Here is a 17335-nt window from a genome sequence, read left to right as displayed (position 1 = left end):
CATTCAGCTTTCTCATAGCAGTACTATTTACTAGAGCTAAGAGATAACAGCCCTTGCCTAGCACATAGCAAACTCGAGCTAAGACCCTGACTCAGCGCTCATTCCTCTTTCTCTGATATTTCATGGTCAAGCCATCAGCAAGTCTTATTTGTTGTACTTCCAAATTATTTTTTCATTTTTTATTAGATATTTTCTACATTTACATTTCAAATACTATCTCCAAAGCCTCCTATACCCTCCCCCTGCCCTGCTCCCCAACCCACCCACTCCTGCTTCCTGGCCCTGGCATTCCCCTGTACTGGGGCATATGATCTTTGCAAGACTAAGGGCCTCTCCTCCCATTGATGGCCGACTAGACCATCTGCTGCTACATATGCAACTAGAGACATGAGCTCGGGAGTGGGGGCGGGGGCAGGGGCAGGGGCGGGGAACTGGTTAGTTCATATCATTGTTCCTCCTATAGGGTTGCAGACCCCTTTAGCTCCTTGGGTACTTTCTCTAGCTCCTTCCTTAGGGGCCCTGTGTTCCATCCAATAGATGACAATTTTTTAAAGCCCTGCTAATTTTAATTACCACAGCAATTGATTTTATGTTCCAAAGGACCACCATTTCTTGCCTGGTCCATTTCTATTTGCCTCTGACTCATCTCTGTCCTTTGACTGTAGCCTTTTGACACACAGTGTAAGAGATCTTTAAAAAGTAAGCAAGTGCCAGCACTTTGTAGGGTAAATTGGGAGAGTGGTGAGTTCAAGGTCAGTGTAAGCTACACAGTAAATTTGAGGCTAGGCTGGATTATGTAGCAAAATGACTCAACCAGTAAGAAGGACACAAAATTGTGCTAAAAAAAAGATAGCAAATAAATGTACAAAATTAGATCAAGCCTTTCTTTACATAGGCCCCTAAATGCCTTCCTTTTGCACTTAGGCCTTTACCTGACCTGTGAGGTCCTATGTGATCTCAGTCTTACCTTCTTTTAGTTTCATCTCATGTTCCATTTCCTTCCTTGTTCATTAGTTTCTACTTGCTCTAGCCATATGGTTCTGATGCTTCAGTATGCCAAGTTATTTCATTCTCTGTGGCATGTTCTTTTCTCATATAGTAAGTTTATTTTCTATGTTTCCATCATTTCCCCACCTATCTCTTTCTTGTTTGTTGTAGCAATAAAACCCCTGGATCTATAGTATAGAATGGTAGTAGTAAATGGTGGATACAACTTCTTATGAATAGCTCCTTTTCTGCTTATTTTTTAGCTTGTCATTTGGTTATGATGTTTCTCCCTTCCCTTCCCTCCCTCCAAACCCTCCCACAGCCCCCACACTCTATGAAAGAGGGGTGGAAAAATTGCAAGAGCCAGTAGATCAGGGAGTTTCCTGTGAGCTTGTGTATACTAGTAACATCAGCAGCTATGCTACTGAAGTCTCCCCAACATGACTACCTAATTGTGAGCGGAGCAAGGATGACACCTTCGAACATGCCAAACTGGGCGGGGACAAGCCGCCAAGGCCTCAACCCTACATAAAAACCCACAGCAATTGAATAAAGCTCATAGTGGAAGAAGAGGTCACCCTCAGGAAAGGGCATACCGATTAGTTGTCCCTTGCCAACAGTCATCCCTCTTGTAACATTATATGGACTAAATAGATTATATTTAGGAATATATGCATATACATAATATGCATGCAATAACAATTGATGAATATTTCCTTGGTTAGAATAGTTGTAGTATAGTCAGCCAGGGCCTCTCAGGAGGCACTGTTTGAGCAAAGATTTACGGGAGATGAAGGAGTGAAATTTGAATATTAGAAAAATCTGAGTAAATGTTTGAATCACTAAGATTTAAGACAGGAGGTGCTATGGGAAATATTATAGAGACTAAGGAACTATTTAGTGAAATCAGAACGATCCCGGAAATTGGTAACTGATTTGAACATAAACAGTAATGGTCAGTATAGTATCAAGATGTGAAAATTTTAATTACAAATATTTAAAATGGTTTGATGTCCATATACATAATGAAATGATTGCTACAGTCAGTTCAGTTTATATATACCTCATTTCACATGTGTGTGTTTGTTAAGGCTATCTACAGTAGAATCTAAGGAAATATTTGTTATTAATTATAGACTTCATGCTGTATTTCAAATCTCTAGGTTTAGTCATCTTATACGATTGAGACTTTGAACTCTTCTCACCTGACTCTTGCATTCTTCTATGTCTGGTAACCACTATTCCCTCTCTCTGCATTTCCTTTTTGAAAGAGTGCATCTATAAGAGAGATCACACAGTATTTTTCATTTCTGTGTCTGGCTTTTGTTACTTGGAATGCTACAGGACATGGCATTCTTTTAATGAAACAGAAGGGACAGACAGTGGTATAAAGGAGAGGAGAAAACACACACAAAATGAAAAAAAAAAAAACAGGAACTAACTGGAAAGGCCATGGGGAAAACAGTGCCTTCAGTGGAGACACAGATTTCATTTCGTCAGAAAATGCTGAGAATATTCAATGAGGAAAGGGCAAGGCATTGTGTGGTCCAGTGGACCTAACAGAAGGCATTGCAGAATCCTTGAAGTGTAGGACACAGCAGCAGAAGAGATGGGAGTAGCCATGTGATAATTATTACGTTACAAAGAAAAAGAAAGCGTCTTATTGTTGTGAGAAAATGGAGATAGAAGCAGAATGGCTTTGCTTTGGGTTGTATCAAGACAGATAGTGGTGAGGGACTGACTGATAGTGGTGGAGGGAATGACTTCTTAGGGGACAATTGAGTGCCTGTGTAATTATTGGAAGTCTGTGGATGAACCGAGCTTTTTTTTTTTTTTCTTGTAAGCAGTGTCTCATTATGTTTCCTACTTTAGCCTTGAACTCCTAATCCTCCTGCCTGTCTTCCAAGTGCTGGGGTTGCAGGCTGGCTCACCACACCTGGGTCCAAGCTTGACTCCTGTGATAAGAGAGGACATATTTTAAAAAGCAAAGCAAGGAGTGGCAATGTAGTACTAGAATGTTTAAAATGATAATGACATTATAGAAAGCATACCTTAATTAAAACTATGCTTTATTGATTTTGTGCCCTTGTTTTAGAGAACACATGTTTCTATGTACTTATTCTTTAGAGATGAATATTTATGTAAATTCAAGGGATCCATCATCTTTGTTGTTTTCATTTTCTGCGGATTACTGTTGTTCAAGAGGTTTTGTTTATAAACTACTGTGGTTGTATGGAAAAAAAGATCTCATCTGTTTTCATAGTTCAACAATGGGAAATTAAATTGTTCAAGCGATTCAAAATAAAGCCTACCCAAGCCTCTCTCATCACAATTTCCTGATGTTATTTTGTTTCGTAGTGAAACTCAATTCTAACTTTGTGAAATAATCAAATATATCAGGAACAGTGACTATAGTTCTGAAAAATAGAAGTATTTTATGATATCTATAGCCCTTGAATTAATTTAGAATAGTTTTCAAAATATAAACACAAAGTCATCTGTATATATTAAGTTTTACTAAAATTTCAATCAATAGTATATACTAGCCAAGTTACATATAAAATATTTTTAAATTATTCTTTTATTAAAATTTGTTTTTAATTGAAATAGGTACACTACTTTGCCCCGCCCTTCCCCCAGCCCCTGCCATGTCCTCTGTCAATTTGTTAACCTCTTTTTCTATTATTGTTGTTGTTGTTTACTTGTATTATTGTGTGTGTATTTATATGTTTGTATTTACAAATATATATAAATACAATCTGCTGAGTCCATTTTCATTGTTTGTATGCATATGACGTCAGGGATGACGATTTTGCATTGGGTAACTAATTAGGGGGCACATCCTTCCAGTCATTAATTGCTTATAGTTCCTGCTCTAGGATGTGGAAGCCCATGGAATTACCCCTCTTTAGCATTAGCATGTCTTTTGATAATGTCGGTGTCAGGATCTTGTTTGTGTAGTCCTTTCTAAATGAATTCAGTTTGCACACTGTGTAAAAGAAAGAACCTAAATTCCTTTGTTTGGTCAGTGCTATTCCATACTTGGCAATTTTTAACAAGATAAGCCTTTCACACAATCAGAGGTCAACTATTTTCTGAGTATCTATTGACAATACCAATTATTAAACAAGTCTGACTCATATTTCGGGGGGGGGGAGTTCTGTTAAGATTATGAGATAATTTTTTTTTTTTTACTTTTAAAGATCTAAACAGTTCAAAGTAAGAAACAGTTGTATCCCTTGATCCCCATGACAAGTACAAGCCCTTCCAGTTTTCAGGAGGGGATTTTCTGTTCAGATCCCCATGGAATCCTTATCTTGTGAGATATTGGTGTGCTCCATCCCACTTAAGCTCTTTTTTCTCTTGTCCCTCCTTTGAAATATTGTAGCAGACACTTTTAATTTTCTTAAGAGGAAAAAAATTAGTGAGCTGTTTTCTTTGAATTATCTTTCAGTGGAACCACAGATTATTATAATAACCACCTTGAAGTTCTGCCTAGGAAGTCTATCTAAACTTCCCATACATCATCATTCTTCCCTTCCTCGATGATCCTTCCGACATGTATGAAATACCATTTTACTTTCAATGATCTAAGCATTTCAAAGTCAAGAAACAAATAGTTCTACCCCTTGATCCATTTGGCTAGTACAAGACATTAAAGGGCATCTCAAATTGACTATCGACTGGAAAGTTATTTCAGTCAAAGTGGGATTTTTTTGTCCAATCTAATGCTCATTTGTTTTGAGTCAGAGTGTCTATAACTGCTTCTGTGAAACATGTGCTATTTATTTCACTAAGGCATCTCTCATTAGGAAGATTTAATTGCTAAAAATGTATTTTAGAAGTTAATTGTTGGAGTAAAAAGTTAACCACAAGAAGTACTTAAATGCTATCACCTCTCAATTGCTATCGTATGGATTTAATAAAGAAAATATAACTCAGAAGCATGTATTGATAACTCACCCTACGGAAACACCGTTGTGTGTGTTGAGCATGTTAGGAGGAAATGCCAGTATGTCACTAGGAGGAAATGCCAGTATGTCACTATTTCATACACATTTCCTTTAAAGCCTGCATTTACACTGGCAATTACAATTGGACTCCCCAAATAACTAAAATGTCAGGTCATCTAGTTTATCATAGAAAAAGCTTCATAATTTACCTGAACTTTGGATTCAATTTTTGTTCCTTTTTTTTTACAGAAATTATATGTCCTCACACATTTATGTGTGTATATCACAATATATGTCATCTACCATTACAAAAAAAGTAGATGTTCTTTCGGCTAGTTTATGTCACCTTGACACAAGATAGATTTTTGAAGAGGTAATGTTAATTAAGAAAACTGTTCCCACCAGATTAGCCCTTGGGAAAGCCTGCTGTGCACTTTTCTTTATTAATTATTGATGTAGGAGGGCTCAGCTCACCGTGGATGGTGACATCTCTGAGCAAGTGGTATTGGGATGCATAAAACAGGGAGCCATCGGGACCAAGCCAGTAGCAGCGTTCCTTATGGCTTCTGCACTAGTTGTTGCCTCCAAGTTCCTGCCCTGGTGGATAATGAACTACAGAATCTTTTAAGATGAAATAAACTAACATGTTCTTCCTCAAGTTGTTTATGGCCATGATGTTTTATAACAGCAATAAAAACTCCAACTAAAACAGATGTAAATTAGAGAAGTGCAAATTTGTGGTAAAATGCACATTTATCATTGGTGACACTCGGTTTATTCACAGTTCAATATAACCATCATTAATATCTATTTCCAAATTATTTTCATATACCTAAAAGGAAATCTCATACATGTTAAGCAGACACCACTCTTTTCTACTTCCCAACCCCCATCAAACTCCAGGCTATTTCTGTCTTCAGGATTGGCCCATGCCTAACATGCCATATAAATAGAATCCTACAAAACACACCCTTTAATGCTTGACTTCCTTCCTTTAGTCAACTGTTTTCAGGATTTATCAAGAAAATGTACTTGTCTGGCTAGAGAAATGACTCTGTAGTACAGAGTACTGGTGTCTCTGGCAGAGGACATGGGTTTTATTTCTAACAGCCACGTGGAGGCTCAAAATTGTGACTCCAATCACAGGAGATTCTATACTTTCCTCTGATGTCTAGACACCACGTGTACATGTGGTGCACAGACAAACATGCAGACAAAACACTCATACACACATAAAAAACATTAATGTACTCTGTCCCTTTTTTCCAGCAGAATAATATTCCACTATATGGACATGATACACTTTCTCTATCCATGTATCAATTGATATATATTTTGTTTTTTTATGCCTTTCAAGTATGATGAATACTGCTATTATGAACAAAACCAGGTTCAAATTTTTGAATGTTTCCTTTTTTATAAAATTCAATTTTTTCTTTTTTCATTTGCTATTGTTTTGAGGCAATAACTCATGTAGACCAGGCTTTCCTCAACTTCAATAGATAGCCACAATTGGCCCTGCATTCTTGTTTTCAATGCTTTGGGATATATCCTTTCAAGTGGAACTGCTGTTAAGCCCTCTGGTAATTGTGATGAGACATTTGTAAGTGAAATTCTTCTTGGGAGGTAGAGATTAGGTTATTGTTTTTCTTTTGTTACTTTAACTTTTCTGGAGGCCAGTACTTCTGTAGAAAATGTGGTATGGGTATTTTTACCAGGAAACTACAAATTGGCATCAACAACTACACTTAACATATTTTATACATTTATATGAGACCCACTTACATAAAGGTGGCCAGTGACCCCTCCCAGTCTAATGGTGAATTGGAAGCTCTCTTCCATTACTTATGGCTGCCCTTAAGCCACTTACTAAACTCTTCTGTCTCTCCACAAGTAAAACGGGGCTAAGAACCTGTTTTCATACGATCAATAAAAGGAAATCACAGAGCCTGGTACATAGTTGACACTTTCTTTTGTCAATATTATATTACCACTGCACATATATCCTAATGGTTTTAAAAGTATCTTTTCTCCAAAATGACAGTATTTTCTTATTTCATCTTAGGTGAAAATTAAACTGCCCAATACGAACCCTTCTGAAATTCAAATTGACATCCAGGAAATGCTCCTTGATCTTCGCACTCCTAAAAAGTGAGTAAGACAGAAGATTGAAAATAGAAGGTTGTGATAGTAGTGACTCATTAGATTATTGCTTTTTTAAAGTAGGGTTCGTTGTCACTAACCTTAAAGCCCTAACAGAGGTGAAATTTCCATTGATAATTCAGAAATTTGATCTACACAATACATTGAATATGGGGGCTTGGATAGAACTCTGTGGTTAAAATGCTTGCCTAGCATGCACAGGACTCTGAATTCAGTTCCAAAATGTCTGGAAATACCTAGCTTTCATATTTTGCCCCTGCATATTAGATGAAGGTTGACACCACTGAAACAGAACCCTTGATAATATAATATAGTTCTGGCTATCAGAAAAAAATTAAAAACAGCTAGAAGTGAAATTCTGCTGAGCTATAAGCCTTGCCTTTATACTGATGTGGAATTTGGTACAATGGTTATATAAAAGAAGCATTATCATTAAACTTTTTGAATGGTAGTAGGCCTCTAAGATAAAATTTGAGTGTGTGCATTTAAATAAAATGCCCAAAATCATTCTTCACAGTCTATCAGCTCAAATCATGTTCCTCCGACCACATACACAGGAAATTTCTTACAAAACATTTCATCTGAAGCATAGATGAACCAGACCTGCTTCTTACAACTAACTCTTCACAAAGGACTTTGTTGGAAACAGATGTGTATTAGACAAAATATCTAAGTATTTTATGGACTTGCTTCATTTCCGTGTAACTACACAGTAGTGAGCGCCCATGAGTGAGCACCTATGAATGATTGCTGTGCTCCTTGCTCTGGAACTCATCGCCATTCCACACTGGGTTTGGGAAGCAGGTAGTTCCTAGAAAATCTTTTCCTTTATTATCAACATTTACAATTTTCTTTTGTTGAGCTTTGGGGCTTTGAGAAGATTTAAGAACAATATCAACCAACCAGAGCTCCCAGGGTCTAAACCACCAACCAAGGAGTACACATGGAGGGGCCCATGTCTCCAGCCACATATGTAGCAGAAGATTGCCTTATCTGACATCAATGGGAGAAGCCCTTGGTCCTGTAAAGGCTTGATGCCCCAGCATAGGGGAATTTGAGGACCCGGAGGCAGGAGTGGTGGGGGCACACTCTCATAGAAGCAGGAGGGGTGGGGATGGGATAGGGGGTTTCTGGTGGGGAAATCAGGAAAGGGGGTAACATTTGAAATGCAAATAAATAAAATATTCAATAAAAAGACTATTTTTGCAGTATTTTCATTTAACACAAAATGATCTTCAGTTGAATATTTATCTAAAGTTTCTGATCATTCCCACCACTTAAAAATGTATTCACACACACACACACACACATACACACACACACACAAACGTTTAACTTATAAAAACTAGATTTACCATTCTTACCATCATTCTAAGGAGTGGTTAAGCTTTATACTATGTTTTTATATGCATGTATTCTCCCTACAACCTTTATAAGGAGATTTAGTTAAATGAATAGTCAGTTTTCTGCGATACTTTTATGCCTGCTAAAATCACACACATATCTACAGCCTGTGCAGTTAATTTCCGTTTCTCTAGCAGTTCTCCCTGTCTCCATCAATCTTGAGACAGCTGTTCTAGCTTTGCCATCACTTCAGATACCCATCAGAACTCCCTAAATGAAAGTCTCTCACCGAGATACTTTTGCCCATAGAATTTGGGCTGCACTAGGTCATTTGTATACTCCACTTGTATGTTAAATTATCTAAAGAACATGCACAGATGAAAAATAGGATATATACTGCCTGAGTGTGCTTTCTGTTGTTGCAGTAAAACGGTGACCAAAAACAACTTGGGGAGGAGAGGGCTTATTTCATCTTTACAATTCTCAGGTCATCCTCCATCTCCATCACCGCGGAAAGCTAGGCCAGGAGACAAGAACCGAAGCAGAGGACACCAGGACAGAGGAGTGCTTTTTACTAACCAGCTTTTTCCTTGAGGTTGCCCAGCCTGCTTTCTATGCCAACCAGGACCACCAGCTGCCCAGGGCTGAAACCACCTGCAGAGGGCTGAGCGCGATCCCATTCATCACTAATTAAGAAAATGTCCCCCACAGACATGCCCATAGGCCACTCTGAGAGTCACTTCCTCAGTTGAGGTTCCTTCTTCCCAGGTGACTCTACTCTATGTCAAGTTGACAAAACTAACCCACACATGTACTGCAGTTATATATTACATATTCAGTAAAGGGAGAAACATATCCCCTATGCAAACTTAACTAAAATAGAGAGAAATATAGATTTATTTGAGCATATTTTAAAGTTACACTGTTACGTGAAGTTGTATAATCAGAAATATGCTTTGGCTTGAGTCTTTCCACAGCCCAATCTTCACTTGATTTCTATCTGTGAAATCGATGATGTTATGTTGGTGTGGTCTCAGCAAAGGTTTCACGGAGGACATTCTGTTCATGTATCGAAAGACAGAACCAGTGGGTTTATTTCAATTAAATTCACTAGTGATTTCATTAGTGAGATGCATCCATTGTATTATCCTTCAGCCTCTGATGTCTACCATTATTCAACCAAAAGAGAGGTTTCCTGAATTTTTTTTTAGGTGGTTATGTTGGCTTAGCTAGAAAAGAGAAAAGATTTGGAGGTAGGTGATTCTCAGAATCTTTTCCATTTTGCTTACATATTGAGGATCCATTAGTTGTATGATTTAATTCTTAGAATACTATAAATAAATGCCTTAAATATGATCATCAAGCCCATTATAAAGAGACTTGTAAAATTTACTATCCAAGTAGTACTTCCTGCCCCCAAAGCCAGAGGCTGGGGAGAGAACTCAGGGGGTAAAGGGCTAGGCACACAAGCATGAAGGCCTGTGATCTGACCCCACATAAAAGCCAATGACACAACTGCCTGGTGGACAGGTTCTAGGCACAGTGGGAAGCCTGTCTCAAAAAAAAAAAGGCAAACAAAAGAAAACAAAAGAAAAACAACAAAAATAACTAAACCAACCAAAGAAAAAAGAAAGACACCCACACAGAGAAACACAAATATGCACACCATATATACACAAGCACACACATACAAAATACCAGGTTTCCTTACTGAATTGGATCTAGGAGAGTTTTCTGTCAGCCTGTTGAAAAGACACCCAAGCCCTGTCTCTACTGTGTCTCTACTGAGAAAGTGAGGTTAGTATGTGTTTTTGCATATTTAAATATGCATCAGGCATCAGCATGAGCTGACCCTATGCCTAATTCGAATTCAGAGCACTATGACAGGATTATGGTTAGTATATTGCACTGATACATCTAAAATCATGGAACTGTCCAGCCACTGGGCCCTAAACAGCAAGATAAACTCAGCAATCTATCACAGCAATTTTTTTTTTTTGTCAATGTGTAGTAGAAAGAACCAGAGGCAAGCAGAAAGAAATATTTTCATTGATCTGGCATTGAAATCATCCCAGGCCCAATATCCAAAGTCCACATAGGTAGTAGGGGCTCAGCCTAAGGTGTTGTTCAAAGAAGCGTTTAAGAACCATTCCAATTTCAGATTTGTATCTGCTAGCTGTATTCCACCTACATATAAATTAGACTGACACCAGATTAGCCCAACAAACCCAGAGGCATGGATCTATTTCTATGCCTAGAGGCATACCCTGAGATTGTATACAATGTAAAACGAGGTCAGTTTAAAGAAAGAGAAAGGATCAGTCAGAACAATTGCTTAGATTTTTTGTTTTGTTTTGTTTTGTTTCTGTTTTTCAAGACAGGGTTTCTCTGTGCAGTCCTGGCTGTCCTGGAACTCACTCTGTAGACCAGGCTGGCCTCGAACTCAGAAATCCACCTGCCTCTGCCTCCCAAGTGCTGGGATTACAGGCATGCACCACCACTGCCCAGCAATTGCTTAGATTTTTTTAAAAAATGAGACAGATTCTAATTATGTTGCCTACACTGGCCTTCAACTTGGGGGTCTTCCTGCTTCCACTTTCAAAGGGTTTAAATTCCACATGCAGCTTACTTGCTTAAAATTATAAGGATCCAAACTGGTATATGATATGTGTTATATAGTTATTTTTTATCCGATACTGCCTTATTGAAAATGGTATATTACTCTAGGAAGTTAATTCCAGGTTCTAATCTTATTTTGTTTATCTTATCTCATTTTTAGGAAGCTGTTAGTAAACTTTCCCCAGCCTGTGGAACGGAACAGTGCTAGAGCATCCTATATCTGGGAAGCTGAAACACTTGAAGTCAGGATGACCCTCCAAAGAGATTTGGATGTTAATATTTCCTGAAACTGCACGAATAAGAAGAGATAGAAAAAACTCATGACAGTGGGAATATTTTTGGTTTTACCTTTGAGTACTGGTTGTTTATGGTCTCTTTTTTGCCCCCTGACTTATTTTAGAAAGGTTCTGATTTTTAGTGGTGTTTTGATCATATATAGTCAAATCTATAACTGTTAGGAAAATGGTTGTTTCATACAAGACGGTGCTGTTCCATTTTTATTGTGAGAACTGAATAAAATATTTTCAGGTTAATCATCAAGATTACTAAATGGTCAATCGCACAGCAGAGCTATGGTCATGAAATAAGTGATTCACTTAAATCAGCAGTCTGAAGGTCTTCAGCTAATTAATCACACTACCAGACAACCTGCTACATAGGGATTTGTCATTATTATCACCAGAAAAATTCATTTGGTTGCTTTTCCATTGATTTTTATCAAGTGATTTAGGATGTTTTCAATCTAGGTCCTTAATATTGTTCTGGAACATACAAGTAAGAAAGGACTATAATGTTTTGCTCTGTCCTGTGAGACTCGTGTTTACTTGAAAAAGTAATATTTATAGATATATTTGTAGATTCGTTTTTCTCTCATTTTTATCTTCCTAATTGGACATTCTTATTTTCATAAATTATCCCAATGTTCCTTGCATTTTCTGTACTATTGAATGAGTTTATTTCATTACTGTTTATGAAAAAGTTATGTTTTATCATTGTTGTAATTTGATATCATTGTATAACTGTGAAATTGACTGGGAGTAAATTTTGACAAAGAAATAAAGAACTGAAATATGTCAACCATCACTAGAATATTCAGTAAAATATTTCCTGGAGTCAATTGTGTATATGACTACCAGACATCGAGTTTGTGACTAGAGCTAACAGAAGAATTAGGCTAAAGTTTTGGAAAAAGTGATTATCAAAGCACAAAGCCAAGAGACTCTAATATTTAAATGACTACCATCACTGTGTTCTGTGAGGGGGAGCATTGAAGGAGGGAGAGAAGTAGATAGGAGGGAGGGAGGGAGGGAGGGAGGGAGGGAGGGAGGGAGGGAGGGAGGGAGGGAAAAAGGGAAGGGCCCAAAAGAAGTTAGTGTCACAGAGGTCAGGTGTGATGGCATATGCATTAATCTTATCACTCAGGAGTCAGGGGCAGGCAGATCATAACAAGGACACAGGCAGCCAGGACTACATAGAGAGACCCTGTCTCAAAAAAAAGAATTTAATATCATAACCTAAAATGTAATCTCTGGGGCAAGATTAAGTAGTAACCAATGTTTTTCTTCTCTAGAGAGCACTGGTGACTCTGAAAAGCATGTCGTATCTCTTTTTGTCCCTGGAACACTGGTGCTAATTATGGAGAAAATTATTACTCAAACTAACTAAATGTATTCAATTTGTCCCTAGAAGAGAATATAGAGCATATTTAGGCCGACATGACTTGGCCTTTGGTTATGTTGTGCTGTATCAATTATATAATGAAACAGAGCTCCAAGAACAGTGAAATATGCTCTATAATTATGTTCATCTAGAAACCATACTCCTTTACTGTCCTTGGCTATAGAGTAAAAATTCCATTGGTTATACTGTTACTTTGTTTTAAAGCAAATTCGCAAGACTTTCTTCTTCTTTTTTCCTTTATTCTCTTTTATTATATGTGTATTGGTGTTTTGCCTGCATATGTGACTGTGTGAGTGTCAGATCCCCTGGAACTGGAGTTACAGACAGCTGTGAGCTGCCATGTGAATGCTGAGACTTGAACATGGGACCTCAGGAAGAGCAGGCAGTGTTCTTAACCATGGAGACATCTCTCCAGCCCCAAGACTTTCTTATTTTAAATAGAAATAGCCCACTAAATAAAATATAGAAATGATAATACAAAAGGACAAATGATCTTGTCTCCATTTTTAGGACTCATAGCCTCTTTCACAATTGTGATTTAAAGCCACAAGTGTGGCATAGCATAGCCTACTAGTCTGGCTTGCTTTCTCTTGCTATGATGAAACACTATAACCATAAAGCAACTTGGGAATGAAAGGGTTTATTTCACTTCCACTTCCACATCACAATCCGTCGTCCAGGAAAATCAAGGTAGAGAACTGAAGCAGAAACCATAGAGGGAAGTGCTTGCTACCTTGCTCTCCATTGCTTACTCAGTCTGCTTTCTTATGCCATTCAGAACCACTTCACCTGGGGTAGCACCACCCAGAGTGACTAGACCCTCTCACATCAATCAGCAAGGAAGAAAATGTCCTCCACAGATATGACCAATCTGATTGGCAAAATTCCCAAGGTCCCTTCTTGCCAGATAACTCCAACTTGTATCATGTTAACAACAACAACAACAACAACAACAAAAATCAGCACAGATACTAATACAAATACAGGACTCTCAAGGTCTTGAGGAAGGGAGAAAAATAGTCTTTTCAACACAAGGGATAACAGATGTGAACACCTAGGACAAAAAGGGCAATGTGCCTAAAGAGAGGAAAGACATGGTCCTGGGGAACTAAGATTGGAGAGAAGGCTGGAAATGAAGGCCAGGAAAATGTCTTGTAGGCCTTTAGAAGTATTGGTTAAGAATTTAGATTCAGTTTATTAAAAGATAAGAGCAGAAAAATAAAAAGGCAGTAGGGATGCTATTGTAGTAGCACAGGGAAATTATTATGCCATATATTGTAATTTAAATAGAATATAGTGTTGATTGTATTTATTAGGAAAATATACATGATGATATATTGCAAGTAGGAAACTTTAACAATATACAAAGCACTTCTTTGAAATTAAAGAAAAATTTAAAAGTACCTCCAAGATGATACTTCTTCCCAGTTTATTTTCCCCAGTGCATAGCACAATGGGTTTCTCAAAACAGAGAATTTTCAAAAGAGGAAATTCAAATGGCTGAGAACCACTTAAAGAAATGTTCAGCATCCTTAGGCATCAGGGAAATGCAAATCAAAATTACTTTGCGATTTCATCTTATACCTGTTAAAATGGCTAAGATCAACAAAAAAGTGAAACAGTTGCCTGTTGTTGTTGGGACTGCAAACGTGTGCAATAGCTATGGAAATCAGTGTGGCAGTTCCTCAAGAAGCTGGGAATCGATATACCTCAAGATTCAGCTATACCACTCTTGGACATATAACCAAAAGACGCCCTATCCTACCACAAAGGCACTCACTCAACCATGTTCACTGTTCCTTTATTCATAATAGGCAGAAATTGGAAACAACCTAGATGTCTCCCAACAGAAGAACAGATAGAATATGGAGGAAGACAGCTATAAGGCTGATTTGCAGGATAGTATGGTAACCTAATCCAGTATAAACTTCCTAAGGTATATACATATAAAAGCAATCTAACAAATTATCAAATAATGAAGGAACAGAGCACCATCTGGCTATCCCTTGTCACTAATAGCAGTTTCCTGTCCCCAAAATGGGAATCATCTTATTGAGATTTTGTCCAAAGGAGTTCAACCGGAACTTCCAAACAACGTAGGCTGTTGTTGTCAAGATTGTTCTCCACAAACTGACCACAAGATCCCACTGAATTTGGAGATGTTGAGCTAGTGCCTACATAGATTCTTCACCCCTCTGTTCTAGCATCTTCCGTACAGGAAAGTACTCTGCAGACTACCAAAAAGAGAAATGTAAACACCAACCCAGTCACAAGCCCTTGAATCAACAATGCTGTCCTGCCAGCAAGATATGTTAGTGCAATGGGTGCTACAAAGCTTGTGGGAGTAACCAACCAATATCTAATTTGGGTTAACCCCCACTCCACTAGATCAAGCCCATAAGTGACACTGCTTGAGTGACCAAGAACCAGAGACTAGATAGCCGGGAACCTAGAGTAAAATGAAATAAAATGACTCCTAATGACATTTTGTTATATTCATAAACCATAACGTGCTCAGCCATCATCAGAGAAGTTTCCTCCTGCATCAGATGGGAACACATTTATAGACTCCCAGCCAGACAATATTGGGAAAACTAGGGACATTGGAACACTCAGCCCTGAAAGGAATGTCTTCAATAATTCTCTCTTCTCAGGGCTTAGAGAACCCTGCTGGAGAGGAGCCAGGAAAGGGATTAACAGTCAGAGGGAATGGAGGACACCATGGAAACAAGTCCCTCTTAAACCAACATTATCAAAGCATATCTGCACCCTGTCCTTTATGTATATATTATTGCTTCCAGTTGAACGTTTTTATGGGATTTCTGGCTGTGCGAACAAGTGAATCTCTGGTTCTCGTGCCTTCTCTTGGGTTCTTTTCCTTCCGTTTGTTTGTTTTATCAAATTCCAGTGTGTCCATTTTTATCTTATATTTTATTACTGTCCTCTAGAAGCTTGTTTGGTTGTTTTTGTTTTTTGTTTTTTGCTTTTTTGCAAGAGAAGGAAATGGGGTGATCTGGATGAGGGGGAGGAACTGGTAGGTTTAGCAGTAGGGGAATTTTAATCAGATGAGAAAAAAATCTATCTTCAATAAAAGGAAGAATAAATGAAGGATGCCCTGCTAATCATACTCAGAGTACAAGTAGTTAAGCCAAGCACATAGTCTGACGACCTCATAAATCAATCATGTTTAATTCTAACTCACTCAGTAGGGCTCAACAGCCTTTCCCTAATGTCCCCTACAGTCTGAAACCCAGTGATATGTATAGCACTCAATGTGTAAGCTTTGATATGACATCCCCAGAAGGAAACACATAGAATTGTTTTATCCATAAACAAAGTTAGGTCATTGGAGGCATCTCCTTAAAAAGTGATTTGGGCTTGTGGCACTTCTCTCTTTTCAGTTTGTAGCTGCCAGGAGGCAAATAGCTTTCTGTTACCATCCACTTGCACCAGAACTTATCATGAAATACAGCAAGACCAAACAAACAGACTGAAAACCTGTAAGGCAAAAAACAAAACAAAAACAAAAACAAAAACAAACTCCCTATAATTTGTAAGTTGATTATTTCATATATTTTGTACCACTAAAAGAAAACTAACACACACACATACACACACCTGCTGTCTCCTCATTCCTCACTCTGCCTTCTGCTTATGGGTCGGATGTAAGTTCTCAGCTACTACTCTAGAGACATGCCTGCCTGCTAGCATGCTCCCCACCATGATTGTCATGGCCTCATCCTCCGAATCTGTAAGCCAAGCTCCAATTAAATGCTTTCTTTTATAAATTGCCTTGACTTCTTATTTATTAGAAAAATCAGACAGCATTCTGTAACATATTTTAAAACTTGGGTTGTTTTTTTTCAGGATATATTTTGCTTTTAAATTTTCTTCATGAGATTTATTTTGGCAGGTCTGGAGATTAATCGTATGGTCTTGTGTATACCAGGCAAGCCATTTTTTCCATTCCAGTAGCAGTAGTCTTCATAAGCTCTATGTTTATATGGCATTCTTTAGTCTGTTCACTTATTTTCATCCTACCATCTTAAGGTGTTTTATCTCTTACATCCAACTGTATCCATCTGGAATTTATTTTGGAATAATTAATTTCTGGTCTCCTAATTCTAGACCTGAACATAATAAAATATGTTTAAAACATTCACTGTCACACTCTGCCTTCTTCCCATTTATTTTTACCATGAAGTCATCCATAAATTTTGCTGCTAGAAGAGCAGTTGATGATTTGTGATGTATGATTTGTAATATATTATAAAGCAAGGGAATCTGAGTGTGATACACTTTTAGTCAACTCCCCTGACATGATAATTTTTAAATGTTTCTATTTGACTTTAAAATATATTGCTCCCATACTTATGGGCACATGTGTGTGCGCGTGCACACACACACACACACACACACACACTCCAATGCACACACTGCCACCCCATCCTCACCACCCACACATGAGTGAGTTTTACAATAAATTCATACAAGGCCAAATTTTAGAAGTATTGTTGACTTGAGAGATGCTGAAAAACTATTTGCCTATCCTGTCAATCACTTAAGTGGTTATTATTTCAAATATATTA

General features: G+C 37.9%; 1 protein-coding gene across 1 annotated transcript in view; it reads left to right on the top strand.

Annotated features, from left to right (window-relative positions):
• Dnaaf6 (dynein axonemal assembly factor 6) overlaps nucleotides 1–12121 on the top strand; it is a 42380-nt gene extending 30259 nt beyond the window's left edge. Inside the window, exons 7-8 of the mRNA XM_085837567.1 lie at nucleotides 7006–7091; nucleotides 11227–12121. Coding sequence (XP_085693693.1) covers nucleotides 7006–7091; nucleotides 11227–11353 — 213 coding nt within the window. The 3' untranslated portion in view covers nucleotides 11354–12121. The remainder of the gene's footprint in view (nucleotides 1–7005; nucleotides 7092–11226) is intronic.
• Nucleotides 12122–17335: the final 5214 nt, after the last annotated feature.

The sequence above is a fragment of the Mus caroli genome, unplaced genomic scaffold, assembly GCF_978045245.1.
Source record: "Mus caroli unplaced genomic scaffold, Mus_caroli_1 scaffold_5, whole genome shotgun sequence".
In the NCBI taxonomy this organism is placed as follows: domain Eukaryota; kingdom Metazoa; phylum Chordata; class Mammalia; order Rodentia; family Muridae; genus Mus; species Mus caroli.
This window is presented reverse-complemented; position numbering and strand designations above follow the sequence as displayed.